Source organism: Astyanax mexicanus, chromosome 12, assembly GCF_023375975.1.
Source record: "Astyanax mexicanus isolate ESR-SI-001 chromosome 12, AstMex3_surface, whole genome shotgun sequence".
Taxonomy (NCBI): domain Eukaryota; kingdom Metazoa; phylum Chordata; class Actinopteri; order Characiformes; family Acestrorhamphidae; genus Astyanax; species Astyanax mexicanus.
The window spans coordinates 10,985,374-11,011,139 of NC_064419.1; the positions used below are offsets into that span (position 1 = coordinate 10,985,374).

Sequence of the window (25,766 nt, forward strand, 5' to 3'; positions counted from 1 at the left end):
CAGAATCTTCTGACTGTTCACTTCCTGCCTATCAACTGACATGTGTCATTGGAACTTCACCTGTAAGTGGTTTAAATGTTTGAGTTGATTGGCTTATATTTCTTTCTTCTCTCTCTCACACAGTTTTTCTTCTCTCTCATTCCAGTATTGAGGACTATTGTCTCCTCAGACGCCTCTAAAACATGATTTCAGCTTGTTTGTCTACATTCTTGTAACCAAAATGTTAACTATCTGGCTGCGAAGCATGTGGTGAAAAGCATTTTGCATAAAGCCTTGGAGGCAGTGTGGTTGAAAGGACTGGATTACAGTTGGAATCAATTTCCCTTTAAGAAAAGAACGAGGAGAAAGACAAAGTGATGGTCTGTAATCAACCCCCCCCCACCAGCAGCTCCTCTCTCTCACACACAGAAAAAGAAAGAAATTATGATAAGATCTTATTATTATTATTATTATTTATGATTTTTTTTAAAGCTATGCTTATTTTGGAAGCTGATCAAAGCCGTGAACAAAAACAACCAAACACAAACAGCCCTAGAGAATCCATGACTGCAGTGGAACGGCATCCTTTAGATAAATTAACCACCAACATCTGTTTCTACACCTCAGGTGTATTGGGTCGGATCCCCGAAGTTACACTCAAACGCTGCTGAACTGCTTCCAACACTAATAATCTATAAAAACACCTAAAGAAACGATCAATCACCCCATTTAGCGAGGCCCAACACGCAGCCAGATGACTGCCTGAACAGGCCGCGGTGGAGGCCTGGAAATCTGCATTTAAGAGGCTTCCAAACAACAATGGGATGTTCTGTGAGCACAAGGTCTTCATTGTTTCCGCAAGAACATCAAGGTTTCCTTCAAAATTATCATGAAAGTGGAACATTTTAAACAAACGTCGCGCCTTGTGACTAGAGTCAAAACAAACAATTTTTCATCAAGAATTGCTTTTTTCCCTTTCGTTCTGCATTTCGCTGCTCTTGGGCGAGCGCAGATGTTGCAGTTTTTCATCCAGGACTTGATTTTTGCTGTTTGATGAGGAGAGAACTCACACCTGTATAGAAAAAAAGGCTTTAAATATGCGTTGAAGTTGATTTATTTGTGTTGGTTTTGTTGGAATCATTAATTATTAGTATTAATATTAATCGTATATTAAAGTACTATTCCTTTTGCGTCTCTGTTTAAAGCTGTGCATTGTGAGAGTGCATTGTTTATTTTCAAGATCATCTTATTTATACTGTATCATTTTTGGCTTGCCTTGTGAAACGTCTGGTGTAAACACAGAAACAGATGCTTCCACTCGGGAACGTGCTCTGTTCTGGGAATCACAGCTGCCAATTCAGCATCAAGGTCAAGTGAATGATTGCTTTAATCCATCTTTTAAATTACCTTTATGAATTACAGAATCAGTTCATGTGCACTCAAACAATCTGCTCTACTTTTACACCATCCTACAGTTCACTACTAGACCTGCACAAATTTCACAATGCCTTTAGAGTGAAAGACCAACATATCCATACGTTATAGCAGAGGTGGAAAGTAATGAATTACATTTACTGTAACTGAGTAGATTTTATGAGTAATTTGTCATTTTTAAAGTAGTTTTTTAAAATAGGTAATTTTACTTTTACTCAAGGACATTTTGATAATTAATTAAAAGTAATTTACTTCGCTACCTTGGAAAATTCCCAATTACTGAGTAAAATATAAAATGCTGGGGAAAAAATGGTGTGAATTAAAAAAAAATAAATTGGCATGGATGCACCAGATGCTTGCACGTGCAATAATGAGGCAATAACGTCCTCATGCAATACAAAATGTGCCCCGCCGAACAGAGCTGTCAACTTTAAAAACTTGCACATCAAACCTGCGAAAGCATGTGGTGATAAATATTTTTATCATTAAACAATCTGCTTAAATTAAAAAAAAAAAAAAAAAAAAGTTTAAAAATAATAATGAACTGTAAAACTATAAAAATATGGTTTATAGTCAATTTATGACCATACATTTTTTAAAGTAAATAAAAAAATGGATCATAGAAACCTATGCCACTTCTTCCTAAAAAATAAATTATGGGGTGGTCTGAACAAATACTGCCTGAAAGGTCTAAATTATTATGTGGAATAATGGTTAATTAAAAACGATTAATTTATGATTTGTTTTAACTTTTTAACATCAAATAATTAAAAGCAACTATGTAACTTTTACTCAAAGTACATTTTAAATTGAGTACTTTTTACTTTTACTTGAGTAGATTTTTAGATGGGTACTTTTACTTTTAGAATTTTAGCAAAGTAAAGGTACTTTTACTTAATTACAATTTTTCAGTACTTTTTCCACCTCTGCGTTATAGTCAGTTATAATCAATACAGCAAATTGAATGAATTGATAAAGCAGCCAGATGTGCACTGTGTCTTTTATGAGTTAATCTTAATTCTCGAGATTCTGAGATCTTCTGCTTGCACTCTAATACACAGAGGTAATGGCATAGCTGGGATTAGAACCTATGATCTTTAGATTGATATCAAACAGTCAGGTCACTGCAGCACTCAGGAGCCGTACAATTACATATAATAACATACTAATGAAAAGGTAAATTCACTCAGAGCACTGTAACTTGTGTTCCTATCTTTTCTTATTCAGTTACCTGTGATATACAGCTCTGGAAAAAAATAAGAGACCCCTAAAAATGATGAGTTTCTTTGATTTTACCAAATTAAAAACCTCTGGAATATAATCAAGAGGAAGATGGATGATCACAAGCCATCAAACCAAGCTGAACTGCTTGAATTATTGCACCAGGAGTAAAGCAGCATAAAGTTACCCAAAAGCAGTGTGTAAGACTGGTGGAGGAGAACATGCCAAGATGCATGAAAACTGTGATTAAAAACCAGGGTTATTCCACCAATTATTGATTTCTGAACTCTTAAAACTTGATGACTATGAATATTATTTGAGGTCTAAAAGCTCCGCTTCTTTTTTGTTATTTCAGCCATTTCTTATTTTCTGCAAATAAATGCTCTAAATTACAATATTTTTATTAGGAATTTGGGAGAAACGTTGTCTGTAGTTTATAGAATAAAACAACAATGTTCATTTTACTCAAACATAAACCTATAAATAGCAAAATCAGAGAAACTGATTCAGAAACTGAAGTGGCCTCTTAATTTTTTCCAGAGCTGTACAGACACATATATGCATCCATCCATTTTCTGCAAATCACTTGAAAGAATTTGGCGTCAGGAATCATTTGCTTTTACGAGTTGTTTAGATGCTGCCTTATTGTGATGTCACGATACGTAAATGTGAATAGAAACACCCTGGCAACACTTCTTACTCTGAAACCCCCACCAGAGACACATCCACTTGAAGAGAAAAAAAAGCCATTATGGTCATTTGGCCTGAGATCCTCTGACAGTTGACAGCAGGAGTAGCCATCAGACGTTGTCTGAGGGAGGGATCTGTACTTAATGACTGGTAAATCAATAGAGGATGAAGCCACCTGGCTGAGTCACCATTTAATACAAGCTAAAATTGATGTGTTGTAAATTATCAGTAAACGTGGGTGTGGCCAGCAACTTCTTATTTAAATATAAAAACGATAAAGATCTTAAATGGCTTATTCTGAAAGGCACTGAAACTGGCCATAATAGAGCTGGTGAGATTTTTTTTTTTTTTTTTGGGGGGGAGCATGTTTTTTCGGGTGCAAAGAATTTCATTAACGTGCTTTGTTTAGCACATAGACATATTCTACCAGAGGTGGAAAAAGTACTGAAAAATTGTAATTAAGTAAAAGTACCTTTACTTTGCTAAAATTCTACTCAAGTAAAAGTAAAAAGTACTCAATTTAAAATGTACTTTGAGTAAAAGTTAAATAGTTACTTTTAATTATTTGATGTAAAAAAGTAAAAACAAATCATAAATTAAATTATTTTTAATGAACTATTATTCCACATAATAATTTGGATTTTTCAGGCAGTATTTGTTCAGACCACCCCATAAAACATTTTCAAGAACAAGTCTATTTTTGTTTTGTTTATCTTTACTGTTAAAAAGTTATGGTCATATATGTGACAATAAACAGTATTTTTTATAATTTTACAGTTCATTATTATTTTTTAACTTGCCATTGCTATGCTTTAACTGATATTTAAATGTTTTTTTTTTAACATTTAAGCAGATTGTTTAATGATAAAAGTACTTACACCACATGCTTTTGCAGGTTTGAAGTTTTGAAACCTGACAGCTCTGTCCGGCGGGGCACATTTTGCATTGCATGAGGACGTTATTGCCTCATTATTCCACGCACGAGCATCTGTGCAAATAATTTTTTTTTTAATTCAGACAATTGTTTTTCCCCAGCATTTTATTTTTTACTCGGTAATTGGGAGTTTTCCAATGTAGTAAATTACTTGTGTCAAAATGTACTTGAATAAAAATAAAATTACCTATTTTAAAAAATTACAAATTACTCATAAAATCTACTCAATTACAGTAACTTGAGTAAATGTAATTCATTACTTTCCACCTCTGATTCTTCCCTTGTGCAAAAGGAGGTATAATATGTATATTATATGTAGAACATGTATATACTGTACAGACAACCACAGCATTATAGAATTCTCATAACATATCACATATTATGATTGACATATTAGCAGATCCCTTTTCATAATGTTAATATAATGTGATGAGCAGCGCCTATGAAGAATTAACCTCTCTAGAAGTCACTGGTTTGTGAGGTTTGTGCAGAATTTCTGCAGTCAGCCACGCATTTCAGAGGTCAAACCTGACTGTAGGTCTACAGGCATTCACGATCACCATGATTAGCTGATCGTACTTCAGTTCAGCACTTCAGCACCTGAGCTGACTTGACATCATTTCCTGAAGATGTCAGTTCTTGTGGCTGTTCAGTTAAGTCTAAATGAGTAGGTTCAAGAGAGCACGAGTAAAGATAGAGCCAGCATTTAAACAAACGTGTGTGTGTTGGAAAGAAGTGCCGGGGCAAATAAATATCAATTTTGAGAAATGGGCTTCTGCCAGCGACTGCGGCCGCAGCCTTTGCGTTCCTTTCTCTGCGCAGCTACGCCAAACACAGGGTTGCAAAAGTTGGTGGATCTGCACACACGGGAAACAACCCACGTACACGTATTCCTGCCTGGTGACGCCTACATCAGTTTTACTACACGACTACGTCTAAGTTTAACCTTGGAAACCAAAAGAAAATATTTTGGCTCTTTTAGTATTTTAAATAAAGCATATTATTACATACAACTTAAAATATATCAAAATGGTCAAAAGTCATTATATGATCATGTGCTAAAAATCTAAGGTTAGCATTTTACTCATTCGTTTATATAATGAATATGCTTATGCTCTTTCCAGAGAGTATTCCTGCCTTGCACCTGATCATTTCTGCTAGGCTTTAGACTCACGGCAATATGTAAGGAATATGTAAGAACATGGATGGATAGAAGTATGGAAAGGTAATTATATTTTATATATGTCAGTATTTCAACACTGGGTTTGAAACAGGAAGCAACCACTGTCTGAAGGTCAAAGAAGAGACCTTTTTTTTAATGGGGAAGACAAATTCTCACTAATCTCTTCACTATGCACGTTAGCCGAGTTCCATCATTCTATATTAAACCAATAGTAGGTCTTCTGTTCATCAATGAGCATCAATGAGCATTGGATGCCCATTAACCCATCGGCTGGTTTAACTCATTCTTACTTGGAGCACATTTGGTAGACACTTATCATAACAATAACACAACCCTAACCTAAACAAACTCCAACCTAACCCTAACCCAACCCAACCTAACACAACCCTAACCCTAACCTAACCTAAACCAACCATGACCTAATGTGACCTAACCAGGCCTAGCCTAGTCTAACCTAACCCAACTCTAACCTAACCCAACCCAACCCGACCATAACTTAATCCAACCCTAACCTAACTCTAAACATTTCTAACTCAACCCTAACCTAATTTAACTTAACCCAACCAAACCTCTATCCTAATGTGACCTAACCAAGCCTAGCCTAGTCTAACCTAACTTAACTCTAACCTTACACAACCCAACCCAACCATAACCTAATCTGATTTAACCTAGCCTAGCTAAACCTACCCTAACTCAACTCCAACCTAACAATAACCTAATCCAACCCTAACCTAACCTAACTCTAAACATACCTAACTCAACCCTAACCTACCCTACAACAACCCCAACCTAATTTAACCCAACCCAACCCTAACCTAACCTAACCTAACCCAACCCCAACCTAATTTAACCCAACCCAACCCTGACCAAGCCTAACCTAGTCTAGTCTAACCTAACCTAACTCTAACTTAACACAACCCAACCCAACCATAACCTAATCTGATCTAACCTACCCTAGCTAAACCTACCCTAACTCAAATCCAACCTAACCATAACATAATCCAACCCTAACCTAACCTAACTCTAAACATACCTAACTCAACCCTAACCTACCCTACAACAACCCCAACCTAATTTAACTGAACCCAACCCAAGCCTAACCTAACCCCACCCCAACCTAATTTAACCTAACATAACCCAACCCAAGCCTAACCTAACCCAACCCTAACCTAACCCCAACCTGATTTAACCTAACCCAACGCAACCCTAACCTAACTCTTACATCTAACCCAACGCAACCCTAACCTAACCTAACTCTTACATCTAATCTAACATGACCCTAACCTAACCTAACCCTAACCCAACTCAACACTAATCTAACCCAACCACAGCCTAATTTAACCTCACCCAACCCAACCCTAACCTAACTCTTACATCTAATCTAACATGACCCTAACCTAACCCAACCCTAACCTAAACCAACCCCAACCTAATTTAACCTCACCCAACCCAACCCTAACCTAACCTAACCCAATTTTAACCTAACCTAAACCAACCATAACCTAACCCAACCCTAACCTAACCTAACCAAACCTAATCTAACTCTTATCTAACATAACCCAACCTAACCCTAACCTTAACCAACTTAACACACCAACCTCACCTGTTCACTTGCTGCACTGGTTTTATTGTATTACCTTAGCACATATCCCTTTCACTTTACTATATTGAAATTTTCACTTTTTTAAACACTTTTAACACAGTCTTCCTTATTTTAGGGAAATTTAATGTTTAGGACATTTGGCTTTACAGTTATTCCAGTGCTTTATTAGCACAGGAGTAAGATGTCAAGACTCGCTTCTATGCTTTTAAACACCTTTGCAGTAGGTAGTGTGTTTGAGCTCATTGTTCCCACTGGGACTGGTAGGCCAAGAAAGACCTTCATTCCTGATGGCAGAAGAATCTACACAGTTATGAAGAAACTAACTAAATAGTAGAAACGTAATATACTAAATGAAAAGAATGATAATTTCTGTATTTCATTCTGACAGCCTATTTACTGATGTCCAATAAAAGAAAACATTGAAGGCAGCTAAGATAAATTGCTTTTTTTTTAACTTAAACCGTCAGTGAATATTTACAGTTGTTTTACCTTTTTTTTTGAAGAACAGAGTAGTTGTACTTTTGAGATTTGATTCTGTCAAATTCCAGAAGTCGTGCGTGTGTGTTAGCCACTGTGCGGGTGTAGAGGACTGGTGTAGGTGGAACAGCTCAGTACGGATCTCTAGTGGCTCTTGTGCACACGTCCTTCGCTTCACAAGCCTTGCTTTGCTTGCAGTGTTGCTGAAAGTCTGTAACAGCAATGTTTAAGGCAGGTTAACAAGCAAGTTAACCCCCTCAGAGAATGATTTATGCTTCTGCAGTTCCCTTTTCATATTTCACCCACTGCAGCCTTGAAAAGAAATCAGTAGCCGTACACGTTCCTCCTTTTGTTGATAAAACACACACACACACACACTTTCTTTTGGTTCACTTCATCCCTCATCACTCTCCCGAGATCTCAGTGTGGGGGTGCATGGAATCTTGGGGCTCTCTGCACTCACACACACACACACACACACATACACACACGTGCTGGTGTTTGTGGAGAGCAGTGGATGGTGGGTGCGGTGGCTCAGCCAGGTGCAGCAGCAGTGTTCTGCAAGGAGCAGAGGAACCAAGTACAGCAGCACAGAAGCCCTACAGCCCCAACACTGGTCCTTTATTACGGGTAACAGTTGTGTTTAAAAAACACCTAAGAGTTTAAAGCTAAATTATGTAGCATTTTATAACAGGCCTATTCTGGGCTCAACCTAAACTTCAATCTAAACCTAAACTACAGCTCAACCTAAACCTAAGATCAACCTAAACTGTGCCAGAACCTAACCCTAACCTCAACATAAACTCAGCCAGAACCTAAACCTAACCTCAAACTAAACATAAGCTACACCTCGACCTATATTTAAATCTAACCTCAACTTAATAGATATCTCAACCTAAACTTCAATCTAGACCTAAACTACACCTAAACTCAGCCAGAACCTCAACCTAAACTCAGAACAGAACCTACACCAAACCTCATCCTAAACTCAGTCAGACCTAACCTGTGCGGGAACCTAAACCTAACCTCAACCTAGACTTGACAGACATCTCAACCTAAACCATGGCCTAAATTTAGCCAGAGCCTAAACCTAACCTCAACCTTAACTTAATAGACATTTCAACCTAAACCTAACCTCAAACTAAACTTAAGACTTCTCAACCTAAATCTAAACTACACCTCAACCTGAACTCAACCTAAACTTAACAGCTCAGGGTTAACTTAAGTCTAAACCTAACCTCCACCTAAACTCAGCCAGGTCCTAAACCTAACCTCAACCTAAACTTAGCCAGAACTTAAACCTATTATCAACCTAAACTTAACACATTTCAACCTAAAACTAAACTACACCTCAACCTAAACTCAACATAAACTTAACATCTCAGTAATCTTAACCTAACCTCGGCCTAAACTGTGTCAGAACCTCAGCCTAACCTTAACCCAAACTCAACTAGAACCTAAATCTAAACTTAAGACTTCTAAACCTAAACTACACCTCAACCTTCTTCTTTTTGTGTCTTTCAAGCTGAACCTGAACTCAACCTAAACTTAACATCTCAGTGGTAACTTTAGTCTAAACCTAACCTTCACCTAAACTGAGCCTAAACCTAAACCTATCCTCAACCTAAACTCAGCCAGAGCCTAAACCTATTTTCAACCTAAACTTAACATATCTGAACCTAAATCTAAACTACACCGAAACCTGAACTCAGCCTAAACTTAACATCTCAATGTTAACTTCAATATAAAACCTAACCTCAACCTAAACTGAGCCAGAACCTAAACCTAACCTCAACCTGAATTCAACCTAAACTTAACATCTCAGTGTTAACTTTAATCTTAACCTAACCTCAGCCTGAACTGAGCCAGAACCTCAGCCTAACCTTAACCTAAACTGAGCCAGAATCTAAACCTAACCTCAACCTGAACTCAACCTTAAGTTAACATCTCAGCGTTAACTTCACTCTAAACCTAAACTGAGCCTCAACCTAAACCTTATCTACGGCTCAACCTAAACTTAACCATCTTAAAGCATCTAAGCCTAAACTTCAATCTAAACCTAACCTACACCTCAACATACCCCACAACCTAAATCTAACCTACCTATTAACGTAAAGCTATAATTTAACTTTATCTACAACTCAACCTAAACCTAAACTTAACCTGCACTTCAAGCTGATTCTAAACTGCACCTCAAGCAATGCTAAACTTAACCTACACCTTAAACTACACCGTAATATAACCTTCTAACCCTGAGCATAAATAATCATAATTAATAATTAGCATAACTGTATAACCTGAACCTTTACTGCAACCTAAACCTAATTTAAATCTACACTTAACCAATAGCTACTGTAAACCTAAACTCAATCTAAGTCTCAACATAAACTTTGTTTACATGTCAAGGTTGGCACCAAACCAAACACCTATATTGCCATTATTATTATTTTAAAAACGGCACATCACATATTTATGACAAATCCTCCAATACACATATAATTACAGTATATTCCTCAATATATATCCATAATTACTTATACAATACACTCAGTATATTATGCCATTGTGTGAATGTAACATGCCTTTATGTTATACGTATGCGTATAAAGTAAGCTGCAATATGAGTTGTGTGAGTCAAGGCTACAGTATATCCCTAATTAGTTCAAATTCCGGCTCAGGTTTAGTGTGTGGTTTTTTGTGTTAGCTTAAGAGCTCATGAATAAATCAGTGACACACACATTAATTCGCCAGGCTGTCTGCGCACCAATCACTGCTGTTCTTACTGATGCACTGAGTGAGAATGACTTAAACATGTGCCGGCTGCTATACTGTTACACCTATCTACACACTTCTGCTCTTTACACACCTGTTAGAAATTAGCCTGGAAGACTGGGTCTAGAAAAACATCACACTTTTGATTTAGGCTTGTTTACATTTAAAACATCCACTTTTTTTTTTATTCTAACACACACACTTGCGCGCACACACACACACACTCACACACACACTCACACATATATCCTCCTGTAACACATGTGAAAACATGTCACTCTGTTGAAAGCTCATTAATTCAGGCTATTCGGCACATCTGGGTTCAGTACTGAGGGGTATGCAAATGGGCATAATTTGGCTCCAGAAAGAATGTTCTCAAAGCCCCTCCCACAAACATGGGGACCAATGGGGGATAGCCTGGAGACTTTAAGGACCACATTGTAATTCTTCGAGGAAGTTTGAAGTGGTGTGTCGTTTTTGATGGATCAGCCCAGGAGAAAGAAAGGCATGAAAATGCAGTGTGTATTTTGCTAATGCCGAGTGTTCTCCGGACCCTCTCTGTGCTAAAGCCCCTCGTGTTTGTATGGGCAAGCGTGACAAGGAATTCCAAATGTGTTCATATGGGTTTGGGCTGTTATGCTCCTAGAACTTCGCTGGCATGCGGTGGACTTTTTGAAGGCCAAGACTTGTGGCAGGAAGGTGGATTTGGTAGTGCTATGTGGTGCAACACTCACATACAGACTGTCACATATCAATCAATACATTTGACTCTTCACAGCTATGGATGCTTATTATCATCATCATCATCATCATCATCATCACACCTGTCTCTGTTATGGAGGGCTTTATAAAAAAAACAGGGCCATCTCAGGGCCATCTCAAAAATTTAGAATATCTTTGAAAAGTTATTTTATTTCAGTAATTCAGTTCAAAATGTGAAACTCATATTTTATATAGATGTATTACACACAGAGTGATCTATTTTAAGCGTTTATTTCTTTTATTGTTGATGATTATAGCTTACAACCGATAAAACCCAGTGTGTGCAGTGTGCCAAGTCCTGCTGGAAAATGAAATCCGCATCTCCATAAAAGTTGTCAGCAGCAGAGGGAAGCATAAAGTGCTGTAAGATTTTGTGGGAAAACAAAACTGCACTGACTTTAGACTTAATAATAATATACAGTGGATCAACACCAGCAGATGACATATCTCTCCACACCATCACTGACCATCAGTAAATTTTACATTTCATTTGGAACTCAAGAGATCAGAGTCTGGAGGAAGAGTGGAGAGACTCACACTCCAAACTGCTTGAGGTCTAGTGTGAAGTTTCTACAATCAGTGATGGTTTGGAGAGTCATGTCATCTGCTGGTGTTGATCCACTGTGTTTTATTATCATGTCTAAAGTCAGTGCAGTTTTGTTTTCCCACAAAATCTTACAGCACTTCATGCTTCCCTCTGCTACTGACAACTTTTATAGAGATGCGGATTTCATTTTCCAGCAGGACTTGGCACACTGCCCACACTGCCAAAAGTACCAATTGGTCTTATATAATATTCTAATTTTCTGAGACACATATTTTTGGGTTTCTATTGGCTGTAAGCCATAATCATCAACAATAAAATAAATAAACACTTAAAATAGATTACACACTCTGTGTGTAATACCTCTATATAATATAGGAGTTTGACATTTTGAACTGAATTACTGAAATAAAGTAACTTTTCAAAGATATTCTAATTTTTTGAGATGGCCCTGTAGTAAGTGTCTTTTTGTGATGCTATATTCAGAAGGAAGGTATTGAGTATGTAAGCTACACCTACAGAAACATACAGTGCAAAAGTATTCGGCCCCCTTGAACTTTTCAACATTTTGCAACATTTCAGGCTACAAACATAAAGATATGAAATTGTAATTTTTTGGGGGAAGAATTAACAACAAGTGGGACACAATCATGAAGTGGGACAAAATTTGATGGATATTTTAAACTTTTGTTAGAAATAAAAAACAAAAAAAAGTGGGTCCTGCAATATTATTCGGCCCCCTTGCGTTAATACCTTGTAGCGCCACCTTTTGATGCGATTACAGCTGCAAGTCTCTTTGGGGTTTGTCTCTTGCACATCGAGAGACTGAAATGTTTGCCCATTCTTCCTTGTAAAACAGCTGGAGCTCAGTGAGGTTGGATGGAGAGAGTTTGTTTGTGAACAGCAGTTTTCAGCTCTTTCCACAGATTCTCCATTGGATTCAGGTCTGGACTCCGCCATTGGATATGTTTATTGATGAACCCTTCCATTGTAGATTTTGCTTTATGTTTTGGATCATCGTCTTGCTGGAAGATACATCTCCGTCCCAGTCTCAGGTCTTTTACAGACTCCAACAGGTTTTCTTCTAGAATGGTCCTGTATTTGGCTCCATCCATCTTCCCATCATATTTAACCATCTTCCCTGTCCCTGCTGAAGAAAAGCAGCCCCAAAGCATGATGCTGCCACCACCATGTTTGACAGTGGGGATGGTGTGTTCAGGGTGATGAGCTGTGATGCTTTTTATTTATACCTTTATAAATGTTTGTCAGTCATGATAAAAGTGCTCTTCAGCGTTCTTAAACAGTCTCTCCTACACTCTTCATGTCACATCAAGACCTTTTATATTCTTCTATATGTGAAAACGTGCAGCTACAATCAGGAATCACATGGGTTGGGTCCACACACCCTCAGATTTGTGTGTACTAATTTTAAACACATTGGAACACACTTTTGATGTTTTTTCAAACTTACACCCACACACACACACACACTTACACACACAGATTTAGTGTTAGTACAGCTGGTGGTTAGATCCGGCTGCGCAGTAAGGGGTCCATGCACTGCTGTTCCGCCCTGCACTGTGTGTGTGTGTGTGTGTGTGTGTGTGCTCACACTGGCATTTTCAGACAGGCCGCTCTGTTTCTACTGGCACCCTCGGGGCGAATTTGTCATTTCGCTTTTATTTGATTTTCTTCTCCGTGGTGGGATGGCTCTGCTCATTATCGCCGACGCTGCCAAGAGGAAGAAAAAAAAGAACGAAAGAAAAGACAGATAGAGATAGAGAGAGAGAGAGAGACAGAGAGGAAGATTTTTGGATCGTAACTTACAAAGAGAGCACAGCTCCCTGTAGCTGGAGGCTAATTCAACGGTTTATGGAAACCCGCTCCACTAAGGTGCACTTCAGCATCTTCTTATTTCCACAGTATGTAATCTTAACACTTCACTGGGCTACACAAAGAGTTATATAATCTGAAATTGGAGTGTACAATATGGACAACAACTGTGTAAAACTCTGATTGATAAAACGATATTGATGTGAACCATGATCAATTAAATCCTAAATTAGTTTACCGTAATTTCCGGCACACTGTATTATCAATGAACGCCTACTTTCTGGTATATATTTATATATAAAGTGCACCAGATTATATAGCACATTTAAGTAAATGAACAAAATTGTAATTATTAAAAAACACACACACATTTTCTTTTAAAGTAAAACAAGTGCTGAATATTAATTTACACATAAAAGCTCATAAAAGCTGTTTATTTGGGTGAGTAAAGCACTTCCGTTTATTTACAGTAAGCTTAGATTTCCAGATTTCTCCAGCACTAAGACTGGAGCATCAGCATTAGCTAGCAGTTAGCCGCCCAACAGCAGTACACTGAGGAACCCCAAATGTTCTGGAAAGTCAGGGCGATATAAACTAGAGGTTCATTTCACATAGCTTGTTTTAATACAGTAAACACACAAACTACAGTCTGATACACTCGACTCTGAATGGCGAAAGAATTTTAAATGTGCCTTATAGTGTGGAAAATATGATAAGCTTCTTTAAGGTTTTCCAGCCCTTGTCTTCCCAGGCTAAGCAGTAGTTTGATGTGTGTGTTCACTGTGGACCTCTACCTCACTCTTCCTCCAGTCTTGTTATGTCACACGATGACAGTCTGCAGCATAAAAAGATGCTGGATATGGGTAAAACAGTTTAAGTTTGCTGTCATTCAAGGTGATATTGCAGTTCTTTTGATGTTTTTTTGTTGTGAAAACTTGTATTGTGAGAACAATAATAAAAAAAAATTGTACAGACCTGATCTGGATTTTTTTTTAGGACATTGTGTGTAAGAATAGTTCTCTTCTGTACACCAAACAACCAAAGAAACACCTGTCATTTTAGTGTGGGAGGTTTCATGGCTAAATTGGAGCAGCCTGGTGGCCAATCTTCATTAATTGCACATTGCACCAGTAAGAGCAGAGTGTGAAGGTTCAATTAGCAGGGTAAGAGCACAGTTCTGCTCAAAATATTGCAATGCACACAACATTATGGGTGACATACCAGAGTTCAAAAGAGGACAAATTGTTGGTGCACGTCTTGCTGCTGCATCTGTGACCAAGACAGCAAGTCTTTGTGATGTATCAAGAGCCACGGTATCCAGGGTAATGTCAGCATACCACCAAGAAGGACCAACCACATCCAACAGGATTAACTGTGGACACTGTAAGAGGAAGCTGTCTGAAAGGGATGTTCAGGTGCTAACCCGGATTGTATGCAAAAAACATAAAACCACGGCTGCTCAAATCACGGCAGAATTCAATGTGCAGCTCAACTCTCCTGTTTCCACCAGAACTGTCCGTCAGGACGATAAAATATTGTGCTCTAAAACCAGGTGTTTCAGTTTCATTGTCCAACCCCTGCAGGTATATAGTATATAGGTATATGGTATTACTGTGAGTGGGGAAAGATAAGAAGGCTATTTTCTTCTCCTATAAAGTTGCCAGGTTAAATAGTAGTTTGTTAGGGTCTGTGTTCACTGTGGACCTCTACCTCACTCTGCCTCCAGCCTTGTTGTGTCACATGACGTGACAGTGTAGAAGCTCCTAGAAATGTGATTTGATTTTCCTGTGTCTTTTTCTTTTTTTTTTCTTGACAGCAATGATATGCAATATTAAATTAGCTTCATTTATTCTAAGAAAATAAAATCTGTTTTCTAACACTGGTACAACATCTGCTCCTTTTTACACGTATAGCATATAGTTATTCATCTCATCTGATCTCAGTGATGGGGTGAATATGGTGTGATTTACAGAAACAGGGAGCTATCATGGAATTTCTTGGGATAAATGAACCCTTGAAGCATACAGTATATGTGGCACAGTTCCCAGCTTGCCAATAAATATCTCAAAATGATGCAAGTTTGATGTAATTGCTTACAGTGAGTTTCACTTATCAGCCTGAATGACTTGAGACATATTGAGTATGTAAACCTCCTTCTCGTTTCGCTGCCAGATGACAGCTCTAATCATGAGCTACTATTTCCATACATTCCTTCCAAACTGAGCTGTTTAGACCTAAACACTGTCTGAACATTATCATTTGCTTCTTCAGTGCGAGAGGTCGTCTGAGTTCTTTTCCTGTGCGCTGTGGTGGCAATGCTCGATTGTGCCCTCAACTGTTTCAAACCTGTATAGACCCAGAGATGCCAGGTTTAAGGTTTTCCTGCTAAATTGGGCTTGTTTGAAAATAAAGTAAAAATTTTGGGGTCCGTTTTTTTGGGCTAAATAAAAAAAAAAACAACGACAAAAAAGTGGGTGTTGACTTGGATGTTAAGTCCACACTAAAATAAATTCTATTAATTACAATATTATTAATGACTTTAAGATAAATAGCAATACTGATAAGAAATTCCTAATAAACAAAATACTAAGTCGTAAACTCATACACTCATGTTTTGCCATTTGCTTCAAAGGTGTGACAAACATATATTTTGGGCTAGTTTAAGCTTCTGAAGGGCGGGTTTTAGACTGACTTTGGGCTGGATATTTTTGCTGGACCTGGCAACCCAGTATAGACTACTACTGACCCACAGTCAGTCAGATTTATAAGTGAATAAGCCAGAGAAGTGCTGCTGGAGTTTTTAAACAGTGAGTAACTGAGTTTTCACTTCTACTCCTTACACTTTCTCACAATTATTAAAACTTTCTACTCCTTACATGTTAAAAATAGCCTTGTTCCTCCTGTTTCATTTCAGCTTGTTTTAATTCCAGCTGCTCTTTGTTCAATAAAACCCCTATCCAGATAAATCTCTCCATCCAGATGAATCAGTGAATCTGATTGTGATTGGGTTAATAGTATAATCATATACCATTCTGACACCCTATTGGTTTAAATGCGTTTGATCTATCACACCTGCACATGATGCCATACCCCCCCTACACTCCAGCAAGAACATAGCATAGACGTATGTAGTCTAATATGAAGATGATCCGTGCAGAGCCAAATGTCCAACTGAGCTTCTTTAATATATTTACATTGTAGCTACTAAAATCTATTTATTTTCATTTATAGTCAGGTTTAAATGGACTTGGGATCATAATGAGGTGCGCAGGCTTGGTTAGGTTTCGGCATGGATTTCTTGTGCCCAGTCTAAGCTCTAGTGTTGATATGATTACTGTAGTCTTGTTTGTCCCCCAATTCCTTCTCTTCATTCTCTCTTTCTGCCTTGTGTAGAAAGAGGGACTCACATCCTTTTTTTATCTCAGTTTTTTCCTCTTCTCTTGTTTATCTCTTACTGTTCTCACCTTTGGATTTGACAACCCAGCAACTACTAAAAAAAACATATTTAATTGATATTATGCATTTACACTTTACTGCTTAATTTACACACCACCAGCTGTATGAACTACAATGGGTAAGCACTATGCTAGACTAGGTGAACCAAACTGTAACTTGCACAGTTGTCATATTAAATTAAATGAAATGTTTCAATGTTCTCCTCATGTTTGTGGTGGTTTTCTTCAGGGACTCCAGTTTCCTCCCATAGTCCAAAAACATGGAGATCCTCTAACTTGCCCAGAAATTGGATACTCAGAAAAATTGCCCTGGTGGTGTAAGTTTGTGTGACTGTATGCCCAGATATGGATTTGGCTGATGCAGTCCTCCAGGTGGACTATGTTTTCCGGTTGAGAGTACCCCGTGTGTGATTGGCTGCCGCTCCTCACCTGTGTGTGTTGTTTGGTTAAGTGCTGAGTATAAATGATTGTGTGTAGAATGTAATTGTAAGCATCCTTGACTGTCTATACAGCTGTAAGAAAATAAATTTGGGCCTTATCTTTTTATTTCCCCACCAAAGTAGTCTCATTTGGTGATGATGACCCCGACACAGATGGAACAAAATAAAGCACTGAAAGCACACTGTGAGCATGACTCTGACAGAGAAGACATTGTGGAAATGGACTGTTTCAGAAAGCTCTGTGAGCTGTTTCCCCCTAACCTTAATGAGTTGAGTGGAATGCTGTGGTTCGGACGTGTGTGGTCATCCTTCTCCTATCGTTCCCGCTCCATCTTGACTGCAGCTCTGCAGCTCATGGAACAAACCTAAGGGCCATGATGTCACGATGCTGCTGGTAACCACGGCGCCACGGAGGCCCCAGGCGTGACCTTCTGATGACCGCCTCGAACCCGATTCCCACTAAAACCGCTCCGACCTTTACGCATTCCTGTTTGATTCAATGCAACAATATTTGGGATACAATCTTTAAATGATGTCATAACCCTTCATCACCTCTGCAGTTCTGAAGAATAACGCCGTTCATTTGTCTACAAATAATCTGAAACTTATTTCAACAGCATAATAGAAAGCAAATCATGGAGAACACGAGGGAAATAAAAATAATTCTGAAACTCGCGTGGCTTTAAAAGGCTTAGTCCAGTTGTACTTATTGGACCCAGAAACTTTTTTTTTTGGTCGATTTCTCCTCTTTTCTCGTAAGTTTCACACCACAACTATTCAAAATGTAGGGGTTCATTGAAACAGAAAAATATAAGAAACGGTTCAACGGTTCAGTGTTCTTGTTCTTTTACTATCTGAGGTTAAGCTCTGGCACGCGAGGGAATGTCCCGAGTGTGCCCGTATTTCGTGTGTGGCTGTGTGTACTCACTCTTGCGCTCTTTGTGGGAATCACTCGTCCCCAGGCTGATTTCTGGCTGCTTCCTATTTTTTGGGAAAAATCTTTTTTGCAATATTTACAAAACAATTTCCTCTTTAATTTACAAAAAAAAAGCAGCTAAAGAACAAGAGATTGAAGGTGTAGACAGAGTGGTGTTTTCTACGGACCGAGAAGAAAAATTAAAAGTCCCCACGAAGACAGGAAAACAGAAATGTGTGTGTGTGTTCATGTTCTGTTTTCAGTTCTGCATAATTTGCCCTGAAAACACAGTTGCACTCCTAGGTTCTGGCTTATCTGTATGACTCAGAGAAACAATCACTCCTGCCAGAAATAAAACCACCGATGTTTCCACCAATCACGTTCACAGTGTAATTAGTGATACCAGCATTACAACAAATCACAGCCTTTGTTTTAAGATATTTTGACAATCCAACTGTAAAAAATAAAAAAAGACTTTTGAAATCTTCCAGTCAGTCACTTGCAGTATACTGTGGGCCATGGGAACACATGTCTATACTGTATTAGTCTATAGATTTGTGGCCTTTTGGCCTCTGTGTACAGAAGAGGCTGCCCGGAAGAAAATAACACACACATGCCTTTCACACTAAACACTCGCCTTTCAGATTCCCACTGGCATTCAGATCAACTCTCTGAAATATTCAGCGTGAAAAAGATCCACTTCCGAAAACCGAGGATCAGTTGCAGTGCCAAGTGCCGATCAGTCCACCAAAACACCCTCAAGTCCATTAGGGTGTGATAAATGAGAGGCCTCTGGGATGAAAGACAAGGAAATGAGAGAGAAAAGGAAAATAAGAAAGGAGGGGGGAGGGAGGAATTACTCGATATTACAGCTTAGGAGATTTAGTAGCCCAGCTCAGTGCGTTCTTTGGTGTCACTGAGGAAAATGTTCATTTTCAGTGACCCCCATTTAGAGAGGAAATGAGCAATTCTAAACATATGGCCTTTTAAACTCATTTGACTCACTTCTAATGTGTATGTTGTTCATATAAGTGGAGTTTTAAATAGTTTTAAATTTGGGAGTTTGATCCACGCCCTTACTCCTCCCACTCGCCAACCTATATAATCGTCACTTCCTCTCTACCTGCGCGTCGAACAACCTCGCATTTCATGACATAATCCGTAACACATGACATATTTTTGCAAAAAACAATAGAAGTAACTGTGCGTGTGTGTGTATGTATTTATGTGTATGTATTAATATGTATGTATATTTATGTATGTGTGTATATGTATAAGCATATGTATAGTTAGATATGTGAGTATGTGTATATATGTATGTTTGTTTATTTTATGTTTATTTTATTTTATTATTATTATTTTTTTGTTTGTTTGTTTTTTGTTTAGTTTTTTTTTTTCTCTTTTCTTTTTCTTCTTCTTCTTCTACCCCCCTCCTGTACCTCACACTCCGATCCTTCCAACCCTGAACTCCCACAACTATATCCACACAAAATATATATATATATATATAAAAAAAAAAAAAAAAAAAAAAAATAATAATAATAATAATAATAATAATAATAATAATAATAATAATAAAATAAAAAAATAAAAATAAAGTATTAATTGTCCTCCGAAGAGGGGGGGTGGTGGTTGGGCCAAAAAAAAAAAAAAAAAAAAAAGAACAACCTCGCACCCCCCTCTTCCCCATCTTCCTCCTTCATTTATTTTCTCCCTTTCTATTCCCGTATCTCTTTGTGAGGGGGGGTGGGGGGGTGGGGGTGGGGTTCAGCTTCACGCTTTTCCAGCGAAGCTGCCCCCCCAAACTCCTGCCCAATCATCTGAGTTCAAATGGAAAATTAAATTATATACAGTTACTTACATTTGGAAAAAAAATTAGTAAGATTTACTTCCCTGTAGCAAGTACATTTAAATATGTATTTAGTTTAGCATTTTTTGTAATAAATATTGGCTTACATTTAGATATGTGTACTTTGTGCTTTGGCAATATATTTACTTCTGGCATAATTCTGCAATAATTACCTAACTCTGACAATAATTATTATTGGCATATTTTGTAGTAATTTATAAAGTATTTATGTATTTGATTACTTACTAACAAATTAATTTAGCAATATTAATCTTTGGCAATAATTAATTACTATTATATTAATTATAATATTAATAATTACTTTGGGCTTGAGGTGTATTCTGTACTATGGATGTTTGTCCCTTCTTGTTTGTGAGAACAATAGCCTTTAGCCCAGATAGGTTCATGTGTCCAGCTGAACTATTTCTGAGAAGTCCATTTCTATACATGATTGGAATGTCACATGTGGTTTCAGGTAAACAAAGTGTTGCTTCACAAAAGGTCATTTCTACATGTATGGTGATGCTGTAAATAGGGTGGTTGGAATTCTTTAGGTAGGCAGAGCACTACAGGAGTGACTGTGAAAGACTATATAAACTGTTTAGACCACAAGACTGAGAGAGAGAGAGACCTGGGACACAGAGAATTGACAAGCTCTCTCCCACACTTTGCTTCTGATTGAAATAAAATATTTTGTTCCGATTGAGAAGGCAGTGTGCACTGAGTATTATTTCAAGAAAGACGACCTTCCAAGAACACCCAAAGAGGAGTCCACAAAAGACAAGAAGACACAACAGGCTATAACCACATGATATTGTCATTAATATTTACTTTTGTCAATAATTGCTTAATATTAGCACAATTTTGTAATAATTCCATATTTTTGGTAATATTTACTTACTATTGATTTCATTTAGCAATAATTACCTACCTTTGGCACTTACAATTGGCATAATTCCCTAATAATTACTTATCATAATAAGTCTCAGTAACTTACTATTTACAAAGTGTTGTGATAATTACTTACTATTAGCATAATTTTCACAATGTATCTATTTAATGTTGCAAATATATACCTACTTTCGATAATAAACCTTTTTTATATACAAATATTTTCACTTTACACCATACACTTTACATACACTTTACCATACACTCATCACATAAACAATTTTCAACACTTGAGCAAACATTTTTAGTGTAAAAAAACATTTTGAAAGGTTTAACTTTTGATATTTCATAAAACAGATCCAGATTTACTATTTGTATGATTAACATCATACTACATTTAAAAAATATATGTATTTTATTTAAAATATATATTTTGGTCGCTGGTGTTATCAGGACTCTTATCTTATATTTATCATAGCTATTGTTAGCTCTGTTAAACTGAGAATAGCTCTGTTAAACAAAGAATAATCATCTCTCATGTGCTTAAACTGTTAATTTTATTTTTTTGTAATAAAATATATTTTCATATGTCTTTTATTTCATTGATTTTAAGTAGTTACACATGATCTCTTGACAACCAATGAGGCAGGCTTTTCACTAAATCTTCCATTTTAACCAAAATGTCACTGGTGTCACAGTCCCTGGTGTTACAGATGTGTTACCATGTGGTGTTTGTCCTTTTTCATTATTATTATTATTATTTTTTTTTTTTATTAAAAGTATCCTGCATGAAATTTTAGAATCATTCATTCTTTATTATTCTCAGTAGTTAAATGTTCATGTTTACTGGACATAAATTACATATTATTTAAAATAAAACAGTTTTTTTTTTAATAGTATAGGAAGATGCCTTTAAGTATAAAGAAAGACCACTTCATTTTTGTTTGTTTTTTAGTGCTTGTGTTGGTAACATAATTATTTATCACATTTAGCTACATTGTAATTTCAATTAAAAATAAATAAATAGATGAATAAATAATTCTTCAAGATAGGATAACACCAGTGACAGATTGACCAAAACTTTGCATTTAATATAATATATTAAAATCTATTTGGAATTAAGCTCTCCAATTTGCATATTTGGTAAGTGGAGTTGTTAATGGACATTTTAAGGTTGTTTGTTTCTGGGACAAATTAAAAAGCTTTTTAAAAAATATATCCACTTGAATTCCCACTCCAAATGGAGAATGAGCCGAATAAAAGAGAAGCACATTAATAAAAAAACAGACAGTAAACTTTCCTACCCCCCCTCCCCCTCCTTATTCGTTCCCCCATCCCCAAACCCCTTTGTTGAAACCACAATACAAGATCATTGGCGTGTCAAGCAGCAAACGATGTTCCTCTCGCAGGATGTTTTCTCTCTGGCCTCGTCTCTCGGTGGGACCCGAGACAACAGAGAAAAGCCATTTTGTGGTGGACCACTGGACAAAACGCTTCCCCCCTCAACTCGGCCGACTCTGTCACCATGGAGACACCACAACGACAGCTGGGGCGAGAGGCGGGATGGAGCTGGATGGGAGAGAGGAGCTAGATGGGAACATGATGTGGTCCATTACAAAAGAGCGAGAGGAAAGATCAGGCATGGCAGATCCTCATCTGTCATCTTCAGGAGCCGAGCGCAGCGATGACCACAAATGAGCCTTTCAATCAGCTGGGAGAAAAATGGCACGCTGTAACACCACGCTGATGGAAAATGGGGAAACATCAAAGCACTGATAAAAGAGGAAGCATTAAGAGCTTTAGTAGCAAAGCTTCAGGACAGCAAATACACCAGCATCTAAAACCACCCTCTAGAACAGCGTTTAAAACTATCTTCAGCACAAATCAGTCAAAGACGGCGTAGCAGTTTTAAAAAAGTGCCTGCGCTGTATAATAATATGGTATGCGGTAGCAATTTGACTGCTTTTATACAACTCAAATAAACAGCTTAAATAAAACAATGTAGCTAAACAACTGACACTGCATGAAGTTATTTATTTGTGTTATTTTTGGCCTCCCTCCGTTTTCCAATGTCAAATCTAATTTGTCAAATTTAGACAGTAATTAAACTAGTTTTATATTTATACAAAAAAAAAAAAATTGGAAGCCTAAAGCTGATTATCATAAAATATCAGCCCCCCAAAAAATAACTGTATTTTTATAAACTTAATTAAAAAGCAATAAATACAATATACAATTAAAACGAATAAAACCAAACATATACTCATTAGTCAGAATATGTGTTTTTATGTATTAGGTATTAGGTTAATGAAATATTATTGAGAGTACAGAGCACAGTTATATTTAGATTTAGAAAACAGAGGCTTTAAAACATTATTATAAGCTTTAAATTAGTATAGATAAAATATAATCAATTATTATTATTATAATATATTTATTACAAAAACATTTTTGAGTTTTATCTTATTAAGAAGACCCAAACCTGAAATTGATCAAATTTATCATCATGCAATTTATTAAGCAAATGCATAAATGATGAACCAAACAAAATGAGAAAAAAAAGTGTTAAGTTTATATTAACTAATATTCACATTAATAAAAACAATAAACCAGGGGACAATACACAGTATTGCTGTTTCTCAAACTCACTCCTGTTACTGGAACTCACTCCTGTTACTGCCACTCAGTTCTGTTACTTTTTTATGTTTTAAATAACAGGACTGAAAAGTAACAGGAATTCGTTTTTTTTAAATATATATTAAGCAAAAACATGACAAAATAGCTAAATGGCGGCTATGCTAATAGCATGAGGACACTGAGCATATTCTAGTGATTATCTCAAAATTTGTATAAAAAAAAAAACCAAATAAGATCTAAGAATTAATTTAGGAAACAGGGCAGAGTGTTAAGATTGAGCTCCTTTGTCATAGAGTTATAATAGGATCAAATATACAGAAAAACTAATAAAGGATCTTTAGAAGGACCAACTGATGTCACTTCCTGTTGTTGATGTGACTGGTTGTAGAATGTTTTAGATTTTTTTAGATGGTGTAATGTGTTACTGTAACAGGATTGAGTGAAACCCAGGGACAGAAATAAATTGTGTATTTTAATTGATATATTATGGATTTATTATGAAAAAATGAGATTTGGAGTAACAACAACAATGCAAAAAAATATTATTTTTTTCTTTTCATTTTTTAATTATAATTTTTTCAGCGTTCTAAGTAGTTTTTATTAATGTTATAATTACATATTTTACTTTTGCATTAAGGTCAATGTACAAGACACTACGTTTAATAATAAAACCCATTTTAAAGTTATTTTGGGTGCACATTTATACATGTAATTTTCTGGGGAGAGAAATGGCAGAGATTCTGCGGAATATGCCAAATATATATAGATATATTAAGTCTAATATAATTGTTTTTGGACTTGTCATAATCATTTTTTGGACCCATCTGCACTTTTTTGTCAAAAAACAACAGGAGGATTTGGGCTTTCACAGATAGCACAGCTTAAAGTCTGTAAAATACAGCTCTTCACTTCTGCTTTTCACACACAGAGTAAGAAAATTGCTCTCTCTACATAGGTCACGTCTGTCTGTCTCGCGCCGTCCTAATGCGCTGCAGATGTGCGTGGAGCCACTTCTTGTGCACTTTGAGAGAAAGCTCCAGAATTTGATCGAGTATGGCACACAGTCACAGCATGCGCACACAGAAACGGACCTCACGCATTCACACACTGAGCGCTACACTTCACACGGAGCTTTTTTTTTTTAAAGGATCATTTTATTTCAAAAAAGTACACAAACAGGACTAATATCTCTCATTAATAAGGCAAAGCTCATACACAACAACCACTCACATTTGTAGACTTAAAAGTCCATTATCACAGTTGTATGGTTACCACTTGCAAATGATAAATTAAACCTTATCTTTTCTTAAATGTATTTATGTATAATATGAAGCTATATATCTATAATTCTTAAATATTTCACTTATTGATTTTATTTTATTTGTTTATTGATTCATCTTTCTGGAACTCACAATGAACAAACACAGCAGTAATACTCCAGTCATAATTATCATATTCATTATTCATTTAAATGTTCTTTTTTCATGAATGTCCATGTAAAATGTCTACAAAAAAAAGAAGATAAAAAAGGAAAAAAAGGGAAAAGAAGAAGTGATTCCCACGTCTCCGCGGGGCTGTGCCAGTTTCCCGGTGATTTTTATTAATCGCTTATGTTAACTTACTTTGCTCAGTGTCAGGGGTTGTTGATTTTTTCATCGCTTTTGCATGCCGAGCCAAGTCGAGCGAGGCCGAGCTGAGCCGGTGGTTTGGAGGCGGAGCCAGTTCTCGTCACCTGGGGAAAAGTGCAACTAACAGAGCGAAGAACGTCGCAGTAACGGACGGCGTCAGACACGACGCGCGTCCACACTCCATAGAGTTTTCCTGTGGGGAACAGAAAACATAAACGGATTAAAAAAAAACTTTTCTGGATGTGGAAAGGCTTTAAACATACATTTAATAAATTATAGTGCTAAAATAATCCAAAATGCATCATATTATATTATATAATATTATATTTAAAACTGATCCAGTTCATCTGAATCATTATATATTAAATACAGGGTTAATACATATAGTAATTCAGTTTAATTTAGCATATAGAAAAATAACATAGAAAATGGTACATTTCATTTTTTATTAAAAAATAATATTTTGTTCAGCATGTTCAATACAGAAAATAATGTTTTTACATATTTTTTACATATTT

At 36.7% G+C, this 25,766-nt stretch overlaps 1 protein-coding gene across 1 annotated transcript in view; it reads right to left on the minus strand.

Annotated features, from left to right (window-relative positions):
* Positions 1-24,765: 24,765 nt before the first annotated feature.
* Positions 24,766-25,766, minus strand: part of cacna2d3a (calcium channel, voltage-dependent, alpha 2/delta subunit 3a) — a 413,801-nt gene continuing 412,800 nt past the window's right edge. Inside the window, exon 38 of the mRNA XM_049485574.1 lies at positions 24,766-25,441. Within this exon, the coding sequence (XP_049341531.1) occupies positions 25,349-25,441 (93 nt within the window). The 3' untranslated portion in view covers positions 24,766-25,348. The remainder of the gene's footprint in view (positions 25,442-25,766) is intronic.